The sequence below is a fragment of the Argopecten irradians genome, chromosome 5, assembly GCF_041381155.1.
Source record: "Argopecten irradians isolate NY chromosome 5, Ai_NY, whole genome shotgun sequence".
Classification (NCBI taxonomy): Eukaryota; Metazoa; Mollusca; class Bivalvia; order Pectinida; family Pectinidae; genus Argopecten; species Argopecten irradians.
The window spans coordinates 28,252,829-28,275,717 of NC_091138.1; the positions used below are offsets into that span (position 1 = coordinate 28,252,829).

The 22,889-nt window shown below is 32.5% G+C and overlaps 1 protein-coding gene across 5 annotated transcripts in view; it reads left to right on the forward strand.

The window, feature by feature from the left end:
- The window catches only part of LOC138323423 (uncharacterized), a 111,191-nt gene that overhangs the window by 12,629 nt on the left and 75,673 nt on the right, over window positions 1-22,889 (forward strand). For all 5 annotated transcript variants that reach the window (XR_011208544.1, XM_069268030.1, XM_069268032.1 and 2 more), the window contains exons 2-8: window positions 7,631-7,697; window positions 9,831-9,912; window positions 14,200-14,333; window positions 14,901-15,005; window positions 17,340-17,561; window positions 19,892-20,022; window positions 20,718-20,916. Coding sequence is in view for 4 of the 5 variants with exons in the window: in XM_069268030.1 (XP_069124131.1) it covers window positions 7,631-7,697; window positions 9,831-9,912; window positions 14,200-14,333; window positions 14,901-15,005; window positions 17,340-17,561; window positions 19,892-20,022; window positions 20,718-20,916 (940 nt within the window). In the remaining variant the exon portion in view is untranslated. The remainder of the gene's footprint in view (window positions 1-7,630; window positions 7,698-9,830; window positions 9,913-14,199; window positions 14,334-14,900; window positions 15,006-17,339; window positions 17,562-19,891; window positions 20,023-20,717; window positions 20,917-22,889) is intronic.

Consider the following 22,889-nt stretch of genomic DNA (forward strand, 5'->3'; position numbering starts at 1 on the left):
TATTACGCACCAGTTTCTATACTAAAGCAGTGAATGGTTTACTATTCATTAAAACCTAAAATAGGACAGTCCTCATTGGATTGGAGTTATCACCATGATCAATTGGATGTCCATGCTCTGTGTACGGAGATCAGATCCAGTGCATCATATGCAGCTCCATATAGGCCGGTTGATAAAGTATGCTCATTTAATGAATAAAAAACGATAAAAGCGTGCCCGCCCAGACGAGCAGCACACGGCTAGATCTGTTTATGTTTGGTATCTCAATGGTAATGATTCATGGAATTCTGCTAGATATGTACATCCATGTAACATTGGTCAAGGTCAATGCCTTAGTCATTGCACTGTGTACCTTTTTGCAACTTTCGACAACCCGATGTAAATCCGAGGAGGATCAGGAAGGGGAGTGGGGAGGGGAACACAGCTGTGCTGTATAGATAGATATAGAATCTGACAAAACTTGGTCTAACGAAGTTTGTGGGGGTCATAGACACACCACCATCTACAAGTCTGATATATCCCCAGATCGGCCCGCCCTCTATCGGCAGCTACACTGGGTGGAGCCCGTTTTAGTTATCTTGTATTTCAAACAGTGTTACAGACGAGTGTTTTGCACAGTATTTATCGTGAACCAAAACATCCTGGGAATCTCTGTACTATACCGCCAAGGGGTCTCCTACTGACTGGCGGGAATCTCTGTACTATACTGCCAAGGGGTCTCTTACTGACTGACGGGAATCTCTGTACTATACCGCAAAGGGGGTCTCCTACTGACTGACCCATGGTTACAACAACTAAACACCTATCTCGCATCTTAATATATGTAAAACGCAGAATTTCATAGCATTGGCCATGCGTATCATAAATAGTATTATCATCGAATGCCATGCAATATTAGTAAGTTCCATCGCACAAACTTTCACCGTGTATCAATCACAAATCTTAAAATCATAAATCTTGTTCTATTTCAATATCGAGTCTCACATATTGTCTTAGAAACTCTTATTTAAAGCGTATTACGTGATATATTTACTTCAAGACTTATTTACTGATGCCAATTAAAAAGGTCACGGTCGCAAAGGTCAACGCAGCAAAAGGCCAAAGTTGCAAAGTTTCAGTCATACAGTTACAGCTCATAAAGATCCTAACAGTGTTGTGTTGTAATGATGATAGCCATCAAGACAGAGAACATGACATACAGCCAAAACAACAAACTATTATATCAGAGAGCTAATAACGACGACTGGAATATTGATCTGCTGGAATGTTCGAAAGGTGAAACAATGGCGCTCCAGTACCGCTCAAGGAGAGTTGTCCAATATTGGCGGTTAACGTGTTTAGACTTCAGAATAGATATACCACTTAGAAGATACGACCTTGACCCCAGAGAAAACAATTGTCTTACCACTCATGTGTTCGTAACGCTAAGCGCTGAGAAAATCCACCAGGAATGCTTCATTCATTGTCCGTTGATTTGAAGTGTTGTTGTTTGTTTTAATGTTATTACCCCCTTGTGTACAATCCATGTCAATATCTTGTCAAGAGCAAGGTCTTCTAGGCGTTTTAATTAATGATCAGCGAGGGTCTTAATATAACGTTACGCGCCTGGAGTCAGTTGATGGAGAGTTTGTTCAAGGTTTCCACCTTTCGATATTTGTTATTTGTACAAATCCTTGAAACATGTTTGTCAGTGGATAATCGTTCTACAGTAATTGGTCCTAATTAAGCAATATTTCGGGAGAACATGTTGCATACATTATAGTAAGAATTTTATAATACAGGAAACGCACCATGAATGCCAGTTACGTTCGTTAGTGGAAGTTAAAAAAAAAGCCAAGTTTATTAACTGAAAAAAAATAAAGAGCGCCAATTAAATGCATTACAAACGAGAAAAAATCATCCAACATTTAAGCGTTTTTGACGAAAATGACGGTATATTTGTGCTAAAGTTGTACTGACCTATGGCACTCAGACAGGACTTACCTATAATCGTATATGGCGTTATTGAGCTATTTCAGCGCTCTACAGACGAACGCGTGCACTTTTGTGTACAGGTTATAGTAGTTTAGGGCAATCTTTGGTCATAATAGGGACGCGACATCGATATGTCCTCATAAATACTTCCTTGTTAGTAAGCATATGTCACCATAGTCGCATACATTAAGGAAGCCCAACGAACTGGTATTGCAATGCTTCCAACACTAGAATAAATGTGACTTGAAGACATTTTTTTCAAATCAAAGTAATAATGTGAATTTTCACGATGAAAAAAGGGAAATAATTGGTGGATTTTTGGTGGTATTGTGGATCTGCAATGTAATATGCATTTCTGTTTTGTTTTCTGCATAGTCTTCTGTTCGCCGAAATCATTTGCCATCATTAATGAAATGGGAAGCTTTAATGAAGTGAGTTACGGGTATATTTAGATGCCTATCTGTTTACATAGATTGACACACACAGAGTTGGTGTTAAAGTTTACAGACCGGCGTTATAATACAAAGGATACATTGTTACATGACGTAGCCATTGTTGTATCATTGTACCGGTAACGCACCCGTCTACCCCGTCAAAATCTGGGCGTCATCACTAAATGTCTCAGATGTATATCATATTGCACATATATTTAACTTTTCAGACAATGCTCTACTTCCGGCTCCTTTCACTCTTGTTGTTTCGCAAGTTGTGCCTACACAACGCAATAGTGAACGTGTTTGGAATCCGAATGGTCCCGAACCCCCGTTTGAAATACAGTATCAATCTGTGTAATTTATTGTGAATAATAGCCAAAGTCTTAAAAATATTCACAAACACTTTGTTATGTATGACGAAAACGCCATAATGAAAGTGCGCAGATGGTTGCGTAACTTTATACATTATTTGTAGTTCTAAATAAAAGGAAGAAAAAATGACTTCAGTGCTTGGCCGCCCAAGGACAGTCTCTCCCATATGTTTAACCCTATACCAACCATCACTCATTATATTATTTAGAACTATCATTAAAATGTTGTCGTCTGACTCTAAAAGACCAAAAGTTTCAAAGTAAAGGAAGCTGATAATATGAATGTAAAAGTTTTGGTTTCAATACCAGGAATTAACTTTAACATTTAACTAAGAAACTCTGATATGCTCCCCTAGTACATCTGACTTTACTTTGTCATTATGATGTTTGTTTCTTTCCTGTTGTACATCCATGATCTTACAGAGTACATCCAGTCTGTGTCCTAAAATGTCCAGTGTATGTACACCATGACCTACAGAGTACATCCAGTCTGTGTCCTAAAATGTCCAGTGCATGTACATCCATGACCTTACAGAGTACATCCATAGTCTGTGTCCTAAAATGTCCAGTGTATGTACATCCATGACCTTACAGAGTACATCCATAGTCTGTGTCCTAAAATGTCCAGTGTATGTACATGTACATCCATGACCTTACAGAGTACATCCAGTCTGTGTCCTAAAATGTCCAGTGTATGTACATCCATGACCTTACAGAGTACATCCAGTCTGTGTCCTAAAATGTCCAGTGTATGTACAGCCATGACCTTACAGAGTACATCCAGTCTGTGTCCTAAAATGTCCAGTGTATGTACAGCCATGACCTTACAGAGTACATCCAGTCTGTGTCCTAAAATGTCCAGTGTATGTACAGCCATGACCTTACAGAGTACATCCAGTCTGTGTCCTAAAATGTCCAGTGCATGTACATCCATGACCTTACAGAGTACATCCAGTCTGTGTCCTAAAATGTCCAGTGCATGTACATCCATGACCTTACAGAGTACATCCAGTCTGTGTCCTAAAATGTCCAGTGCATGTACATCCATGACCTTACAGAGTACATCCAGTCTGTGTCCTAAAATGTCCAGTGCATGTACATCCATGACCTTACAGAGTACATCCAGTCTGTGTCCTAAAATGTCCAGTGCATGTACATCCATGACCTTACAGAGTACATCCATAGTCTGTGTCCTAAAATGTCCAGTGCATGTACATCCATGACCTTACAGAGTACATCCATAGTCTGTGTCCTAAAATGTCCAGTCACTCCAGTGCATGACTTTGCATTATCATTCAGTTGTTTGCGTGTTCTACGTTGTGTTCGACAGTAAATTGGTTTGATAGCAATCTCCTGTGTCGACTGGTTTGTTTGTATCCAAATGTAAGGTGTGGTTTTTGTCATTTAGTTTTTTCGCTACAAGGAACGTGTATTTTGTGACCTTAGGTGTGAAATGAGTTTGCTTTGTCACACAAGTATTGTTTTTTCGCCAACAAGTAAAGCGTTTGCTTCTGTTGATTAGCATCACTGTACAATGGGGATGTTTTGTTCTTGATAAGTTTTCCATTCTGAGAGAATCAACACTTACAAGAGTTACATAAGGCCAAAGCGTTTTACTTTATTTAGTTTATTCTTTAACAGTTTATTTAGTTTTCTAAGGAACGCCCTTTCGTCTCCTACAATCTATCTCCTTGTCTATTAATAGTTATTCCAGCTTTTCCCCGGAATTGTCATCGCCTCTTTCAGCTTATCGTCTTATCATCTCGTTTTTTTATCGACATCAGTCATCGCTCATCTTTCCATGGCATCCCCGCCCTTCGTTACTGCCACCTTTCACTCACATCGTATCGACATCACTTAAATCGTCTATATTTTATGTCTCGGCATCTTCATATCAGAAAAAACTCGACCTGATGTTGGCGGTCTTGGTTAGCTATAGCATATTGATATAGATTCTGTACTATACAGTGTTTACGAGGCAATTAACATCTAGTCCCGTACAACAGGAAAAATGGCGATGTGTGGGTCAGCTTTGTTGACCTCTTTTTTGCGGCTCATATCTGTACTTCATTACCTAGGGCGTAGTCAAAGAAAAAGTATATCGACTTAATATGTAAATCACATGTTACCGTAATTCTTATAATAATTCACCGTAATGTCGATTGTCCCTTTTACAAGCAACGTATTTGTATTATTGTTTATTAACGTTACGTAGTAGCATTTCAGCAGTACGTAACATGTATATGCACATTTGATTATAAAGCAAATTGCATCCGATTTAAATATGATATTGTTTTCTAACTATAAGATATGCATTTTGTTCAGTTAATTATATTTATAACTGGTATTGTTATCAACACTCCGGGTATTTTGATCATCTTTGGTGTTAATTACATCCTTGAGATACTATTGTGATAACAAAAGAATATATTTGTAACAATAAAAACTGTAAATTTCGTATTGCGAGTACGAGATAACTAGATGCAGGTATAGCTTATAGCGAATTAATAGTTATAATTCTGAATAATCTATAATATCCACATCTGGTTTTGGATACTGAATATTTCTAGGGAATGGAAAAAATAAAGTTGATATAAAACAGCACGCACTGGCAATGGTGCATAATAAGTGATACATGTATCTATGCCCACACACCCAGCAATAAACCTAACAAATCTCTCCTGGAGATGTCCATCTGATAATGTTCTTTATTCTCAGTGCGGACGTTTGTCCTTATTTCCTCACCCACTATCCCTTTTTTCATTAAATTTTCCATGGTATCCCCTTACATGATGTAAACTTGTCACTTGTATTCAAATTTCATATCCTGGTACGAAAATTTTCAGATTTTATGCTAATGAAATTTTACCTTGTAATGTTTCTATAAAATCGCGAAGTAAGAGTATTAATCTTTTTCCAAAGAAAGAATACCTTCATCCACGCACTACATGTAACAATTCCATATCAAGTCTGACCAGATATTTAAATCATTCAAACGTTGATCAGCTTCACATGTCTGGGTGTTCAAACCTGTTTGGAGTATTTACAAAAAAATATATCGAAAAAAATGTTGTTGCACCTCACCGAGAATATGTCTCTTTTATTTTGAAAAGGCGATTTAAAAAATGAACTTGTTTTATTTTATCATTTTTGTTTTTCATTTAGAATTTAGAAATAGATTAATTGCTGCAACTCTTCTGTGGGATTATAATGAAGCATGGTATTTCGTTTAATCGATAAACAAAAATAGAAAAGTGTACTTTTTCGAAGAAACAAAAATACAGAGTCAAAAATGTTAAAAATAACAATATAATAATGCATATAAGAGATTTTTATATAAGTGATAGAAATTCCGTTGATTCGACTGAATCGAGAATAAAATGTTTTTGGTATGAAATACTTTGTCCAATTATCGCGGTACCTAGCTAGTTTTTCAAAGTTGTCTGATATTTTTTCTTTATTAAACTGAATTGTGTATAATTTATTTTTAAGTTGACACAATGAAGCTAACCAACACGTGCACTGGGTACTTCACAGGCGATGAGAGTTGTGTTCCTTGCATGTGCCGGTAGGGGGTGCTGTTTACAGTTTCACTTTCATTTTGAAAGATTCAAAGAGTCGTCTGCTGCGCTTGTATCCACTGGCCGAGAATCAGGCGTTATTATGTTGAACCCAGACAACAAGTCAAAAGTCTCCGCTGTGAATTGAAAGATATTGAGGACTATAATGACGCAATAGTCTACATTTAAGAAAAATATTAGAAATCAAGGTCATTGATTCAAATGGCCTGGTGACTGGGTTATATTTTAGCAGAAAACAATGTAGATCTATGTTTGGGCATTGATCTTGATATGCTTAAAACAGAGAATTTGCAGTTATTGGAATTTTAATTTAACATGTCCTTCAAATATATTTAGCAGTTATTGGAATTTTAATTTAACATGTCCTTCAAATATATTTAGTACAGGGTTGTCCAGTTCAAAAAGTGCCAAATGAATCCCTTTAACAGCAGTAATGTATATGATATTTATATAATAATAGGGGAAGAATAAATGGCATTAGTAAACATTAATTATTGCTTTAAGTGGAACAATATTGAGTGTTACATTTTAGTAATATGTCAGAAGTTCAATATTACTATTCAAGGTGGCTACAAATAACCCATGGTCATACAATGTGAATTCTATAATGTAAAAATATTATTTACAACCAGTAAACACTCAAAAAAGTAAACTAATCTCAGCATGGTATCCTTTTAAAAATAAACAAGTAAATAAACAAAAAAAATGAATTAATGAAATAGTAGAAAGGCCATGCATTGTTGCTTAGGCTCAACATTTACTCATGTTATTTATTTCTAGGAACAGTGTACATTTTGAGTATTTAAAATACAAAAGTATTAACAAGACTTATAATCAAACATTTTATTGTTTTGACAGCAAATTGATGTATTTTTGATGATAGACATTTCTTTTTTAAGGACCATAAGTTAAAATGAAAATTGTTTTTTTTTGCAAAAGATATGAACCTTACATGTATGTCCTAATATGATATAACACATACAATAAGGCTTTTTATACCTTACAGTGTTTTTGTACTTTCTTTTCATAAATTGTGATAACCAAAACTAAGTGTTGAAAAAAATATGTACGGTATATCTTTCTATTGTATGCTTGAAATTTTCTCTGAAATTAGACTAGCATATTAGTCTTATTTCAGAGAAAATTTCAAGCATACAAATTCACAAGCTTTTACATTAATACCACCAATACCAAATTCTTCTATTGATATATGAACATTCAATTTCAAAAGATTGAAAATTTTTATTAAACAGGACATTTTATTTTTCAGGCTCCAAATTACGAATTTAATCTACCTTTATATCAAAAGGATATTGATTGGTTAACCTGTCCGAAAGGTATGTACAATAGTCTTTTTATCATTTTCTTAGGTCATACAAAAAAATATTTGTGTTTCTGGTAACCTGACCGATCCTATGAAATCAGTGCCTACTCAAAAACTTTTTATCAGTTTTGCCTTCCAACAAACAAATAACAACCTTATTTTTGGCAGTTTTGCACAAAATCAGAAATTTGTTTGACACTTTCTGATGATTCTATAAATTTAAAACATCAATAATAGTTTTTCACTGCAAGAAACTGGGATAAAGAGGAAAAGATATTAAAAAAAAAATAAAGTAAAAATCCTGCCTACCGACCCTTCATTTTTAAAAATTGTTATCGGAAATAAGAATATTTTTTTATTTGGCCTTAGGAGTGTGTGTATTATTATCTAGTTACTATTTGAATGTTAATTTAGTAAACTGATCTTGATGTCATTAATAGTTGAATTTCAATGTACAATGTAGTTGCATATATATGTAGATCCCAAGCTTAATGATTTATTTTAATTTTTTTTTATTAATGGCAAATTCCATTTGTGTTTCAAAAATAAACATTGATTTTTTCAAGTTATCTTATGGCCCTTTCACACATCTTTTACGATCTTCAAAATTCAATAAAAGCGCATTTTTTAATAAAAACAAATATTAGTAATATCACAAGGACCAGGCTTTACTTATGACTATACAGTGAAAGTTGATGTAAACATGTTGAAATAAAAGCCTGGAAGATGATTGGTGAGTTTTTTTTTTTTTTACATTAATAGGTATAACATTAAATATAAAGTGTACTTAAACATTCACCTCTTTAAGGATTTAATTGATAGAATGATTTAATGACCTCTTTATATTTTTGTAGAGGGTCCTCAAGAGTTGACCCATAAACTTAAAGTGCAGAAAAAATCCTGTCGTTTAGTACATACAACTGTATGACTGATTTAGTGGTTATTTACATATTTAAAAAGCAAACAGGTTAACTTAATGACATTAAAAAAATACTATAGGCCTAACTGTTTGTTTGTTTGTTTGATTTTTTTCAAAAATATTTTGCAAGGATAATCTTTTATATTGGCCTCTAAAATGAAATTACCAGTACATTGACCTGTGAGTCAAAAGATGGCTGTAGACCACACGGAAGAAAAGTATAATTAATGAAAATAAACAAAATGTTTTTTTAATATAAAAAGATGGAATTTAAACTAGTTAACAACTTGTTCATTATAAAGACCTGTTAACATTATATTTTCTACTTAGTGGTTCATTATTATTACATGTTTCATATGTTTTGAAAAACTTTGTGCTATTATTATATTTTAGATGAATAGAAATTGCAATTATGTAAATATTTTGAGTGTTATTAGGTAGTAATATAAACTTTCTTTTTTTCGAAACATTCTTACCACACACATTGAATACCTGAAATGTTTTTAAAGTTTACAAAGATATCCATGTATGTACAAACATCATTTTATATTTGGATGAATTAACTCTTCATCAAATAGTAATTCATTATCTTTATCATAACTTTAAAGACATTGTTTAATCTATAGTTAGCTGAGCAGAAAGAGTTTTCCTTGGATATATTTACCTCTGCAGTCACCTTGATTTTTGATAAATTAATCAAGACAAATACGAAATATGTTGTAAAGTAGTTTTAGTACCCAACTTAATTATCATACACACTTAACATTGACTTGTATTTTATATTAGTACAAACATTGGATCTGGCAACTTATAAGTATTATCTGTTAGATTAACATGTTTAACTTTAAGACACTGTTTATTTTCAATTTTTTTGTTGGCCCAGACCAAAATTAATATTTAAATTATTACCAAATGCAAATAATGTTAACTTATTTACTTAAGATTATTCATAGTTTTATGATGGTCCCATTTTAAGTCAATGAGGTTTGACTGTGGATTTTACCATTTTTATCACTGAGGATTTTTTGTATGGTAAATGTAAATAAGTCAAATGAAAATAATATTTCTTTTGATAAAGCCCTTTTTAAGTACTGTAATCAGGCATGTTTTGTGTGTAATTATAATCACAAATTGCTTTATATTTTCTGTGATAATTAATATTATATAGTCCATGATTTTGGTTTAAATTGTATAGAACAATATAATCTTTCTGATTTTTTTTTTTAGGTTGGAGAAAGGTTGACACAAAGTGTCTGTACGTGGACACAAGGAAAATCACATTTGCTGATGCACAGGACTATTGTAAAAGGTACTTTGTCTATATGGATTCTGTAACACTGCACACTTAGCTTCTGAAAACCTTCATATTTTGTTTTATGCAAGATACAATATCCAAGCATTATTATCATGTAGCCCTTAGATTTTAAATGAAATCTCTTAATTTTGCCATTTTGCAATTAAGATTGTATAACTGAATAATTCGAATGAATTAAAATAATTTTCTATGCTAAATTAGTGAACACAAAGTAAGTAGCAATTGATCAGGATAATCAGTTGATCTATATAGGTGATTTTTCAACCTTTTTTATTTCATTCTTCATTTTATAATTGGTGTTTGATGATTCACGAATAAAAGCAGTGATCATAATGGCAAAATGAATGCAATTACAGATAAAAGCCACATGGAAAATCCTAATGAAAAGCCACATGGAAAATCCTAATATTAAGGAGATAGTAGGTGGCAGATCGACCTATACAGAGTGCATAATTGTTACAGTGATAATAAGCTTGTCTTAAATTAAGTCATACAAATGTCTTACAAAGGTTTATATATAGTGACAATTATGACAAGCTGTAATTTTCCTCACATCAGCTAATTGGTTAACCTATGTAAGATTTGGTGTAAAACTACCACAAATAAAGCTATAGATTTAGTAGTTGCCAATCAAGTAACTTAAATTGTATATACCTACATAGCTATTTCATATGAAATTTTGTAGTATTTCAAAATATAGAAAAATAAGCTATATCAGTATATAAGTTTAAAAACTAAAGGTTCATTTAGTACAGAAGCAAAAAGAACAAAGAGATCTATACATGCACTAAAGGTGTACTATTTAACCTTTCATTCCCTCACTGCTACTTGTGCATATGATATTGTAGTCTAAACAATGGATGTACATGTACGAGTACATGGCATCCTCGCCCTTGATACACGGCTGATCTGTCCATTATAATCATACTCCACCACCATCCCTAATACTTATACATCTCTTAGATCATCTTTTTATAGTACTGATGCATGAACTGACTTTTTTTTTTATTAATGTACACATAAATTTAATTGTAATCATATAATATGAATATTACAGTTGCAATTAATGCTATTAGATATAAATTTTCATTAAATATTTATTGAATATTTTACATTTGTTTTTAATACTGACTTAAAACTTTAGCAATGAAATTAATGAATATCACTACTTATCTCTTTCACCTTCTTCTAGTACTTAGATGAACTTTTGTTAATTACAATCAATGTGCACGTTCAACACAATTGTCATTTAATATTATATGTAGAGAGTAACACATCACACCAATAAATGCTGACAGATGTCAGTTTAGATTAAGTATTAATTTGTCAAATATTTTACCTGATATGATTTAAAACGGCAGTAATAAAATTTTGTTTTTCAACAAAACAATAATACTATCAACTGAAACTTTATGGTGAGATTGATATATGAGGTGCTCTGAATTTCTTATTGAAATCAATACACAAGTTTTATATTGGGTAATATGTAGAATCTGTTACCATGGAGTAGGTATGGGTGGCCGGCTATATAACCAGGCAGATCAATCCTGTTTATAGATAAACACCAACATCTGTTTAGGTACACTGATACAACCTCTGCTTTACCACCTGGTCGAGGATAGAAACAAGATTTTGGAATTAATTATAATATTTTGGAAGCTCATCTGTTTTCTGTTAGTTATATGATTATGATCTGGGATGATTGTAATGCATTGTATATATATTGATAACTCCCACTAAACGAACAACATCCTGTTGTTACCATGGAAAAGGAATGATTCAGATATATCTTCTTGTAAGTTTTGTTTGGTGTATTTGTTCAAGGTTTTGTTCACCTAGGTCACTACATATGAACATGTATAGTAGGTAGATAAGATAGAGTAGACATGTATCTGCTGTCACTTGTTGACACATACACACCCAAGGCTTTATCTACATACTAAATGTTCAACTTTTTATATCCTATCATGCACCCATGAACATATAGACACCCATTCAGTATAATTGTGAAAACATTGTTTCTCAATGGCCTAAATTAAAAATTAAATCAACAAGATTAGGTTAAATAAGCCTTTATAAGTCTAATGTTAGAGGATTTTCACTTCAAATAAAAGGTATATCATTCAAGGACATAGATGTATAGTTTATGTCATCACTTTAGAGGATCGTGGCTTTATCAACTTTTATGTTTTTATGTCAATTAGCTGTTGATGGACCACTAAGAGAAAATGAGTTGTAATGTGTATAGCGTATAGAATAATATTTAATATGTCTGGCATAACACCGACACACCCTCATAGATTACCAAATTATTGCTAGAATGTAATTATCATTTTCTCATACAAATTTGATGTAAACACCTATACAGCTAGGGTTTAGTCTCACATTTTAGGCAAAGCCCATCTGAAACCTTCTGTATATCAGACCAATAAAATAAGTCATTTGAAATGGAATCCTGAAATAAAAATTATTTTTAAAATTATAAAATATAAACATTGCATGACACCTATTTATGTCCTGCATAAAATGGAAAGGGGGTGGTACACCCAAGTCATTTTGTGTTGTCATCATTTCACAGAGAGGCTGAGCTTGCCTTTCTATGTCTTATGGATATTTCTAGCCATCCTAAGCCTAAATTATGAGTACATGTACTTTCATTTGCTTATAGGAAGTAGTGATATAAGTACATGTAGTTACTTGAAAAAAACCATTCAGTTTGGGTTAAAACCATCCGATCAGTATCATTCTTGTTATCTTGCTAGCCAGTCGCACCATTCAGAACTTATAATTTAATACAATCATGTTGTACACTAAATGTACAGTGTATATTCAATGTTCACACTGAGTGTGTGTTTGGTGGTGTATTTCTGGGATATTATGAGTGAAGGTCACACAAAAGTTTGGAGTTTGTTATTACATTTAATGATTTATGACCGCCCATATTAAATAAAGTGGTTGTTAATCTTACTTCAATGATGGTTGAACAGTAAAGCTAATACAATGTTAAACCGGATAGGATAACTTTTCATGGCTATTTAGTCATAAAAGTTTTATACAGATTGGAATTTAAGATTATATACACAAGATTAAAGAGGCACTATGTCAGAGTATACCTGCAGATTTGTACAGAAAAAAAAAACAAAACAAGAATCGGAAAAAATTAAAAGAAAGAAAAGGCAAAAGATAAGATTTATCAAATGTATATTTCATGCCTTTTAGAATATTTATTTATTTTATGTTATGTTATGTGATATAGTATAATTTTTTTTTATTTAGATAGCATCTTTCAAATAAGGAACAATGATCCTTTGTTATAAAATGCAAATTGTAAAAATATTCATGACGATACATAATTAGTATTCTTTATTGTTTGGCTAAACAAACACAATAGTCAGCTTTGTGTGCCGTTAGGTAAAATATGAATTATCCAGGTCTGATAGTCTTGAAATAAATATGATTATATTTTAATGAAATCAATAGTTTTCGAAAATTAAATATCATTTTAAATAATTGTGATATCTGGAATATATTGCCTGCTGTATTTTAGTTCCTTGTTATCAATATTCATTTCATGACACATATGTAACTATAAAATACATTCTTTGTTGCAACTTCGCTAGCCAAGGGTATACAGTACGATACTGAAACCCTTGGTAGATCTCGCGTCAAAACTGAAGTTCTAGCACTGCACCATCTGCTGCATCCCTGCAGTTGTGGGAACTTCAATTTTGACGCGAGATCCACCAAGGGTTTCAGGGAGAGTGTTGGACTGAATACCCTTGGCTAGCGAAGTTGTCTTTGATGATAATTCCCAATATTGGTTATGCTTCTTAGATATTTGAGTTCAGAAACAAATGGCATTCATTAAAGATGCTCCACCACCGACAGACCTTACAAGATACCCATCATTTGAACAATAACTGATGTTTAATCGTGTAGATATGTGTCTAATTAACACAAAAAAATACATAGAATAATTTATTTTTCTTTTGGTACATGCACAATCAGTTCCTCATTCCATATTTGACATAATACTATGGATTTTTTTCTTGACACAATGAATTTTTTAAAATAATTTTATCTTGAAGTAAAATAAGAGGCTCAAATCTTTCAATGATGGTAATGGTGTACAATAAGTAACTTTTGTAACTGAAGAAACTTACATTTTCCTCTGCTCCTGTTTTTGATAGAGAAAAAGTACCATTCATCAGCGGTGAAGAAAATTCTACTTGTGATCAAATAAGACATAAGAGCTTCAAAGACGGATTTCTTATATTTCAGATCTGGTGGTAACTTGTTGAGGATAAGAGGCTTTAATTACAATCAGCTGTATGGAGATGAGATCACTGTAGCTGTTAGCAGCTCAAGCAACAACACTCAGGGTGTTGAAGAGTCAATAACAACAATCTGGATTGGTAATTCTTTCATTCTGATTTAATTTACATAGATGTGTCAAGACATTGTAGAATAATCAACTTCATATCCTGCAAAGGGAGTTCATACTTACCAAAAAAATAAATTGATAAGTGACATTTTCCAACATACCTCAATATATTTTTTTTTAAATTACACGGAAAAATTTACATGCAGCCAATGATTTGCAATGAAAATCACTTATTCGTCATCAAAATTTACGAATCAGTATGAGTGCTTTTCCTGGGCATTTGGTATGTTTGTCCTTTCATAAAGCATCAGGTGTATGCTAATTGGTCCAAATGTTACAGAATCTATTTCCTGTCATGATTGTATTGTATACATATAGTTTTAAGTTTGCATATATAAATAGTTATAAAATAAGGAAATATTCAGTTTATCACCTTAACTTGGCATCAATTAAATGACTTTATTTCCTTTTGCCATTCATTTTCAATTATTTTCAATCTTAAATCCATCATTCATATTTTTAAAGATGTGCATTTTGAGTGTAAGTGGTTTTTTAATGATCTTTTGTTCATGAATAATTTTTTAAAATTCTTCTTCAGGATTGTATCGAGATGAAGGTGGGCAGTTCTTATGGACAAATGGACAGATAGCACAGGCTTACGAGGGATACTGGTCCCTCAATCAACCATCAGTCTTTCAATCAGGTATACATAGGGACTCTTACCATTCTATCATGCTACCATTAGTCTTCTAAAGTCTTTCAATTTATTCATTTATGGGGAAATCTGGTATTTTTATTAGCCAGATCATTACAAGTAATTAATTAGTCTTCAGTCAGGTTTATTTCAGGTTTTTTACTTTTAGGTGATGCAAAAACTGTCTAAAAATTTTAGTCTTTCTTTCAACCATTTAGTAGTCTTTCGATCAATTTACAGCAATATGATACATCTTCATCTAACCTTCATTTCCTCAAAGTCAGTAGATCGTATGATTGAAGGTAAAAGTAGCCTAATTAATTCTCTCAGTATTTAAATCAAATGATTTTTAATGTCAGGTTAAATTTGACTAGAACCATAGAAAAAATATTTATTTTTATGTCTTGTTCTATTTAGGACCAGTGTACTATTATATTACCGTATGTATAACACAGTGATATAATTACATGTACATAAAAGCATTTCACAAAAAAAAATTGCATTCTGTATTATTTTTACGAGGGTTCCTAGAAATATAATTAACATTCTTAGTGAAATATTTTCAGTACGTATAACATTATGAACTTGTAACAGTAATCATTGGGCTTTTGTTGGTTTTCATACAACATGAGGTCAAACTTTTTACCTGTCACACTACAATAAACTCCATACATTTTTTTACCTGTGACGGTGTCAGCGAAATAAACTCTCTAAGTGTCTATAAACACTAATAACCTGATATGTAGATATACATAAGTATATATTTCTAGTACTACATAAAGCTCATGTAACAGTACTTGTGGTATAAAGACATAAACTGTAATTGATTCGGAGTGTCAGGACAATTGAAAATCCTGTTTCAAAACTAGAAATGAAAAATATGATTGATTTGGAATGTAAGGATACTTGTATGGTAATTATTACAAAGTGCTGGCGGCTCTAGCAAGGTCAATAGGATTTCCTGTATAGTGATTAAGTATTAGAAAGGTACTGAAGTTATGACAGTAATGACTGAATCTCTAGGTGTGCTTGGTTATTAATGTATTTTTGTCTACTTAAAATAACGCGGAATGTTAGCTCAAGTCAATTTTTTTTATTGCTTTGACCTTCTGTGATTTTATTGTTTCTAGAGAAATGTAACCCAATAAATGTTGCATTTTTAACTTAAAAACTATTATTAAATGTCAGGTATATCATATATGTTTCAAGTAAAAGGTTACTAAAAAGTTATTTATACATCATTAATCATTGAAAAATATGGGTTCAATATAGACAAGGATGCACTTCAGATAAACAGATACCCAATACCAGATCAAAGCCATGTGCAACGTTAAAGCACAATACACAGATCTTTACACATACTACTATTTCTTAGATACAGAGATGAGTCATAGGTGATACACAGTATATAATGTTCTGTAAATGATAGGATCATTTTATCACAATGCTATCCCATTCATAATGCATCTCCATGTTGTTACTGATATTTCTACACACCTCCTCCTAAAATACATTTAGTCTATAGCCCTGTAATTGGGGCATGAGCTAACAATGAGTTTTTGTGTAAATTGATATAAATACAATCTTAATTCATTTGCAAATTAGTTGTGACGATGATGTATGACTCACCGGTTTTAAGCAATAATAATACCAAAATATAGTACTTATTCACTTTTCAATAATTTCCTAACAATTTATATCAAATAATATAAATTGTCGATCAGTCACACTTTTATGTCTCCCATGAAGTTCAATAATTTCCTAACAATTTATATCAAAATATATAAATTGTCGATCAGTCACACTTTTATGTCTCCCATGAAGTGTAAAGTGTTACTTTGTGGATAAGGTTGTGTGTTACCACTGCAGCAATTAACCACCTAAGAAGCACAATAATTCATTTACAACTTCATGGGTGTCTAATGCATCATACATACCATCAATGATAATTGAAGGTCATGTAGCTGCATTATTTGTTTTAGCATTATCATAATGAGATGCTGTATTAGCCAATTAGATTTTAGGGGATGATATTTTCATGATTTTGCTAGGACACAAATTTGGCTATGATTGTAAAGTTTTGTTTTGCATATTATTGAAACTTAGATCATATATTCCTTGAAAACCAGATTGCAGAAATTTAAAACAACTAAAATTTGATATTCCTGTTTTTCCAGCTATTTGGTAATTAATACAAATTTTAGTTTGAAGATCCATCCTTAATGTCTAGTAAGAAAGTTGTCAAAGTCTTTAAAACTGATTCATTCTGTTGTATGACCCTAGATTTGCAATGAAATTAAATTGTGAAAAAGTGAAATTTCATAAATACATTTGTATTGACAGGTATCCAGCAATGCTGTTCCCTCAGCCTAGTCCCCACAGAGTATGGAAAGTACCGGTGGGGGTTGGGTAGATGTGAGGACCGTCGTCCATTTGTGTGTGAGAGTGAGGCGTGTGCTAGAGACCATTTCCAGTGTAAGGACGGAAGTAGATGTATCAGCAACTCATCAGTGTGTGATGGAAAGGTAGACTGTGCAGATGAATCAGATGAACAAAACTGTAGAGGTAAATATATTAAACTACATGAGAAATAATGGTTAGATAATAACCAGTGATTAATTGTCAGCCCTGTTTATAAAGATTCCCCATGGGATAAAAAAAATGAAATTTTAGCCACGTGACTGTTACATGTACATATCAGGTCAAATTATGTTGATATTGACCATTTTAGACTCTGAGAAAGTAGTCTTATTACACAGTTGGTTGTTATAGAGAGGGATTTCTTAGGCAGGTTTTGATGAAGGATCTATTTATAAGGCCACAATAACTCTATACTAAAGGCTGCACTACTGTGCTGCTTAATAATGTCAACTTGAAAGTTTGTAAAGTAATAAAAACATGCTTTATACTAAGGACACAAACAATTCATACCAAAATATTAGACAATGTGATTACATTTTGCAATCTTAATATGTAAAAGGAGTGGGTCGGTGTGGTATGTGCATAGTGTTAAATACGGCCTCTGTGCATAGTGTTAAATACACCTTCTGTCATTCAGCTGGCGGAGCATGCTTCTTTGGCTCAGTCGGTAGAGCTGTAGATTTCCACACCAAAGACCCAGGTTCAATATTCGTGGTTGGGACACTTGACAGGAATCTGTATTTTCCCTGTTCTTCCATAAATATATTTGAAGGCTTTTGTACTTTCTGGTGCAGCATCTAGGAATGCTCTTGATGATATCTATTAATTAAATGGCTTAAAAATTAGGTATAAGAATATCAACTGCCAAGCTGGATGATGTCAGATTTGATGAAGGTAATCATCATATTTGTTTGTTTTAAATGATATCCAAGTCAAGCTACTATGATTTATGGAGATATGTGTATGTAGGTGATGTAGCTTCCATTCCACTTTGTCAGGTCACCAAGGAAGGTCACCTTGTATTGTTTATCAAATAGGGTAACTCTCATTAGGAATACAATGATACTTCATAATGGTCTATTGTTTAAACTTTTAAGTAACCTAGATAGGAAAAATGATAGATATAATCCAACTGTAAACCGTGATAAAAAACACATTAAATACACCTGACATCTGTAGACAGAGATTCCAATGTACTTCTCAGCTGATTTCATTAACCTTGATTGACATATAGATCAAGTACTATATACACCAAATCACACAATGTTTTGATGAGGTTTTCAATACAGTAGTGTTTTGGATAACATTTGTGGACATGCAACATATTTATGAAAAATGTACATAATCTACATAGTGGAAAGTTAGGTGGACATTGTGTCGATAATCAACTAGTGTTCCAAGAATTGAACAAGTATTTAATGTCTTTGGGTTAAATGTTTATTTTCCAATATCTTTGACAATAGATTGGGATGTGGGTGGGATATAAGTTGTTGCCTGTTTTTGTAAAGTGTTGCATTGATTAATGTTAAGATTATTTAATGATAAAAAGAGAAGTGTGTGGTTTTCTAACCTTTGTACTGTTCCAATAAACAGCTGTTGGTGCATTACCTCAAGTTCATCTGGTGTGTGTAATGTTATTATCTCCTCAGGCCCCCAGTGTCAAATTATACCATAGAAAATCATAGAGATACAAGTAATCTGGAGCTATTAATTTTATGAACGGTTGTATTACCAGGTAATTCAATAATCATATGCACCATATAGCTTGTTATTTTACAGCTAGTTCTGAATTGTTTCTGAGGGTGTGCCAAAATTTTCAAATTATAACATGAAAATAATTTCATCATCATTTTAAAAATCCTTTGAGGTGCCACACATGTGTGAACCATGTGATTGTTTAAATGAATATTCTAATCAATTATTTACTTTTACATAAGGATTCTCCTAAAAAGGATTTCAGGTGTTAGTAGGCATGCTAAAGATATACACTTAAAATCATAACATAATGAACATCATGATATTGATGACCATTATAACATTAATTGATGGCCATGTTTTTAGATGTCAGACAGTGTACACTGTATTGGTATAATATGCTGATATAGCCTCCAGATTAAGCAGTAATTATAGTTATAATACTTAATCAGCATATTGTTGAAAGAAAATCTCTGTCCCCCAGTTGCTGTAGAGGTCAGTGTTTTCTGTATATTATTGTACCTGTCATGAAACATTTCCTTTGTTACCTGAATTTTCTTGTTCAATGAAATCTGAGTTACAAAACTTTACTAGGATTACATTAGATTTTAACACAAATTCCTTCACTGTTTATTTTAATGGGTGCATGGACAGATAATGAAAAGCCTATTCATTATCACGGTTTTATTTCATAATCCCTTTAAGATGTAGTCATTTGTCATTCCTGTAATAGTGTCAGGTTTTAATAGTTTACTTTAGTTGATTTATCATCTTTTCAGCTGTGTGTGGTGGCTATCTTCAAGGAACACAAAAAACATTCCATTCGCCAAACTTTCCACAATCATATCCCAAACTCTCATCATGTCATTGGAGTATAGAATCATCCATAGGAACCAAGATACAATTACAGGTAAGTACCATATCACCCCCGAAAATGTATAATGGACTCTTCCAACCTTTGAATTAGAAGAATTCAAATGGGTTTGTAAGGATAAATGAATTAATTGTCACACCAGATAAAATAATCCAGTCTTCCAGAACGGTTATTTCATAGTACAGAACACTGATGTACAATCATGGTTAGTTAGTTCAGATAACTGTTGTCCAATAGTCTAAGGTTTAAGGTTCGAGTCCTGATTTAGTTTGTATTTGAAATGTTCAGTATGGTGCTCAACTTGGTATTTATTGGCGGGTCAAAGAAATTGGGGTTGGACAGAATGTATGTCTATCTGTATTTATGACATAGGGCTGCAATGGTGAGTGTTAACACAATTCTGACATATTGCGTACCATTAGTCCTTAACCTCTTGGTTTCTAGTAAGGAATCCAAGTGGAGAACTTGCCAAGTTTGTCTCTGGGTATTATTGCTTTCCTCCACTTCCTTAACTGTTAATAGGACATAAAACAAAAACAAAGAAAAAACAAATGAACCTTGTAGACACTATTCAGAGATACTGAGTTTGAGATTGAGCAACCGTATGGTCATTCTTGCTCACTTATTGCAAAGAACAACTGATTAAATTATATATTTAAGATAATTTTGTTGAATAGATATTGTGAATTCAAGTTCACAAACAAATAAAATGATTTGTTTTCTGTGTCCAGTTTGACAGCTTCGAGATAGAAGAGCTGAATGATTTTATAGAAATCTACGATGGAAGCACTGTGAATGATCCGCTGGTCGGAAGACTTTCAGGCGCTGACACACCACAAGTCAGGATTTCCTCCAATAATATTCTTCTAGTCATTTTCAAGTCAGATGATAGTATTCAACTGTCTGGCTTTAACGCCAGCTGGGAGGAAGGTAAGTTAATTATACTTATTAACCAAGAAATACTTGTGCTGAAAAAACTCATTTTATATTTTATATTTTAACCAAATTAGTATCCCCATGAAAATGAAAAAAATACCTCTATGCACATCACATGTGGTAACATGGTGTATGTTTATGCTTGTTTTAACAACAAAATGGTGGGAAAAATGATTTGCAAAATATCCAGAAAGAACAAATTTCTTTTGTTGGATGATTCATTTTAATACCTGTGTTGACCTTCAAAGAAGGCAACGAAACACTTTTATATGAATGTGGGTATTGTTCATGAAACTATGTACACGTACATGTATAAAGGCTGAACATTTGATAGGTAGGGATTTGATGAATATTATGATGTTTTAATCGATGATATAAATTCATATTCCAACAGCATCTTAAAAGTATATATAGGTATAATCAGGCAAATGGTGAAGTCATTAGAAACAGGCAGTGCTTGTCACAATCCAATATGTGTTCTTCAAGTCCAAATCAACCAGAATGAATGTGAATTGTTGCCTGTAGATTTCCTAAGCTAATTTGCTTCTGTATGTATATAGAAATTATTTATATGAAAGCTTCCATAGAACCATTATTTGAACAGCTAGGTATCCTAAAGTTTCTTCCAATTAACTTCTCTTCATCTTTAATTATAACTAATGCTTTTACTTAGATTGATAAACAATAACTTTATGGTAGGAGTGTAAGATTGATAAACAATAACTATATGGTAGGAGTGTAAGATTGATAAACAATAACTATATGGTAGGAGTGTAAGATTGATAAACAATAACTATATGGTAGGAGTGTAAGATTGATAAACAATAACTATATGGTAGGAGTGTATAAAAGTTAAAAGATAAAGTCCTTTATATCTATTGTGATAGAAGCAAAAATAAAAAATAAATGAATAAATCAAAGAAAAAAAAAATGCAAATGTAATGTTTTTCAATCGATGTCAGCTGTGCATAACACCTTGTGGAGAATAACCTTTATGAGAAAAGAAGTCATCAACATATATAAAATACAAAAACTAAAACCTCATTAGCGTGCTGACTATAACCCCAGAATTTGTAATGTGATTTAAAGAAGAGATTAAACACAGCATCAAGACAAATCTGTGCATATATAAGCTTACAGATGGGCGTTTGTGCTATCAAGTTCATGCAGTTGAATATCTGCAGCTGGATGTTTGAAATTTGTACCCCTGTATGTATTTTTACCACTTGATTGCTCAAGCAAATGAGTTAATTTGATACAAAAGGAAACGCCCAAGATTGGTACAATACGGAGATGGAAAGACACACACACTGAGGGTAACAAAAAGGCCTGTTCTCTGTATTAACTTGAATGGTTTAGGGGGTTTAGCATATTTATTGGTATAAACTGACTGTGTCACATTTCATCCTCTCTGTTAGTTGTCTGTGTATAGGCATTTCACAGGTAAATCATATCTAAAGATTGTATCTGTTTTCATAGTGTTTATTCAGTCAAGTAGAATGCACATCTTGTAATAGTAAGGAATTATGCAGTGTGAAAGTTCAGACTTAACCCTACATTCAAGCATATTTTGTTTGCAGATGAGAAAATAAATTGCTAAAGGTTTTGTTGAAAGTGTTGTAGATTTTATATAGATTTTTTGTGCCTATGGGACAGAGATAGGGAATGTTACTAATGGCCATGCAGATTGACTATAAACGTTACTATAAATACTTTATTGTTATTTCTATCTTTCTGAATTCATTTATTGCTGTAATATATAACTATTGCTCCCATTACCCTTTTTTTCTACAGAAAATATGTAAGATTACAGAAGTGGCTTTCAAATTCCATAGAGATATTTTATCAGTCACCTGGTTCATTGATTTTTGCTGAAATACCTAGTACAAATTTTCAGAGATATAATTCTGCACAAATTCTTTTCTGCATACTTGAACTTTATTTGTACTTCAGAAATTCATATTTCA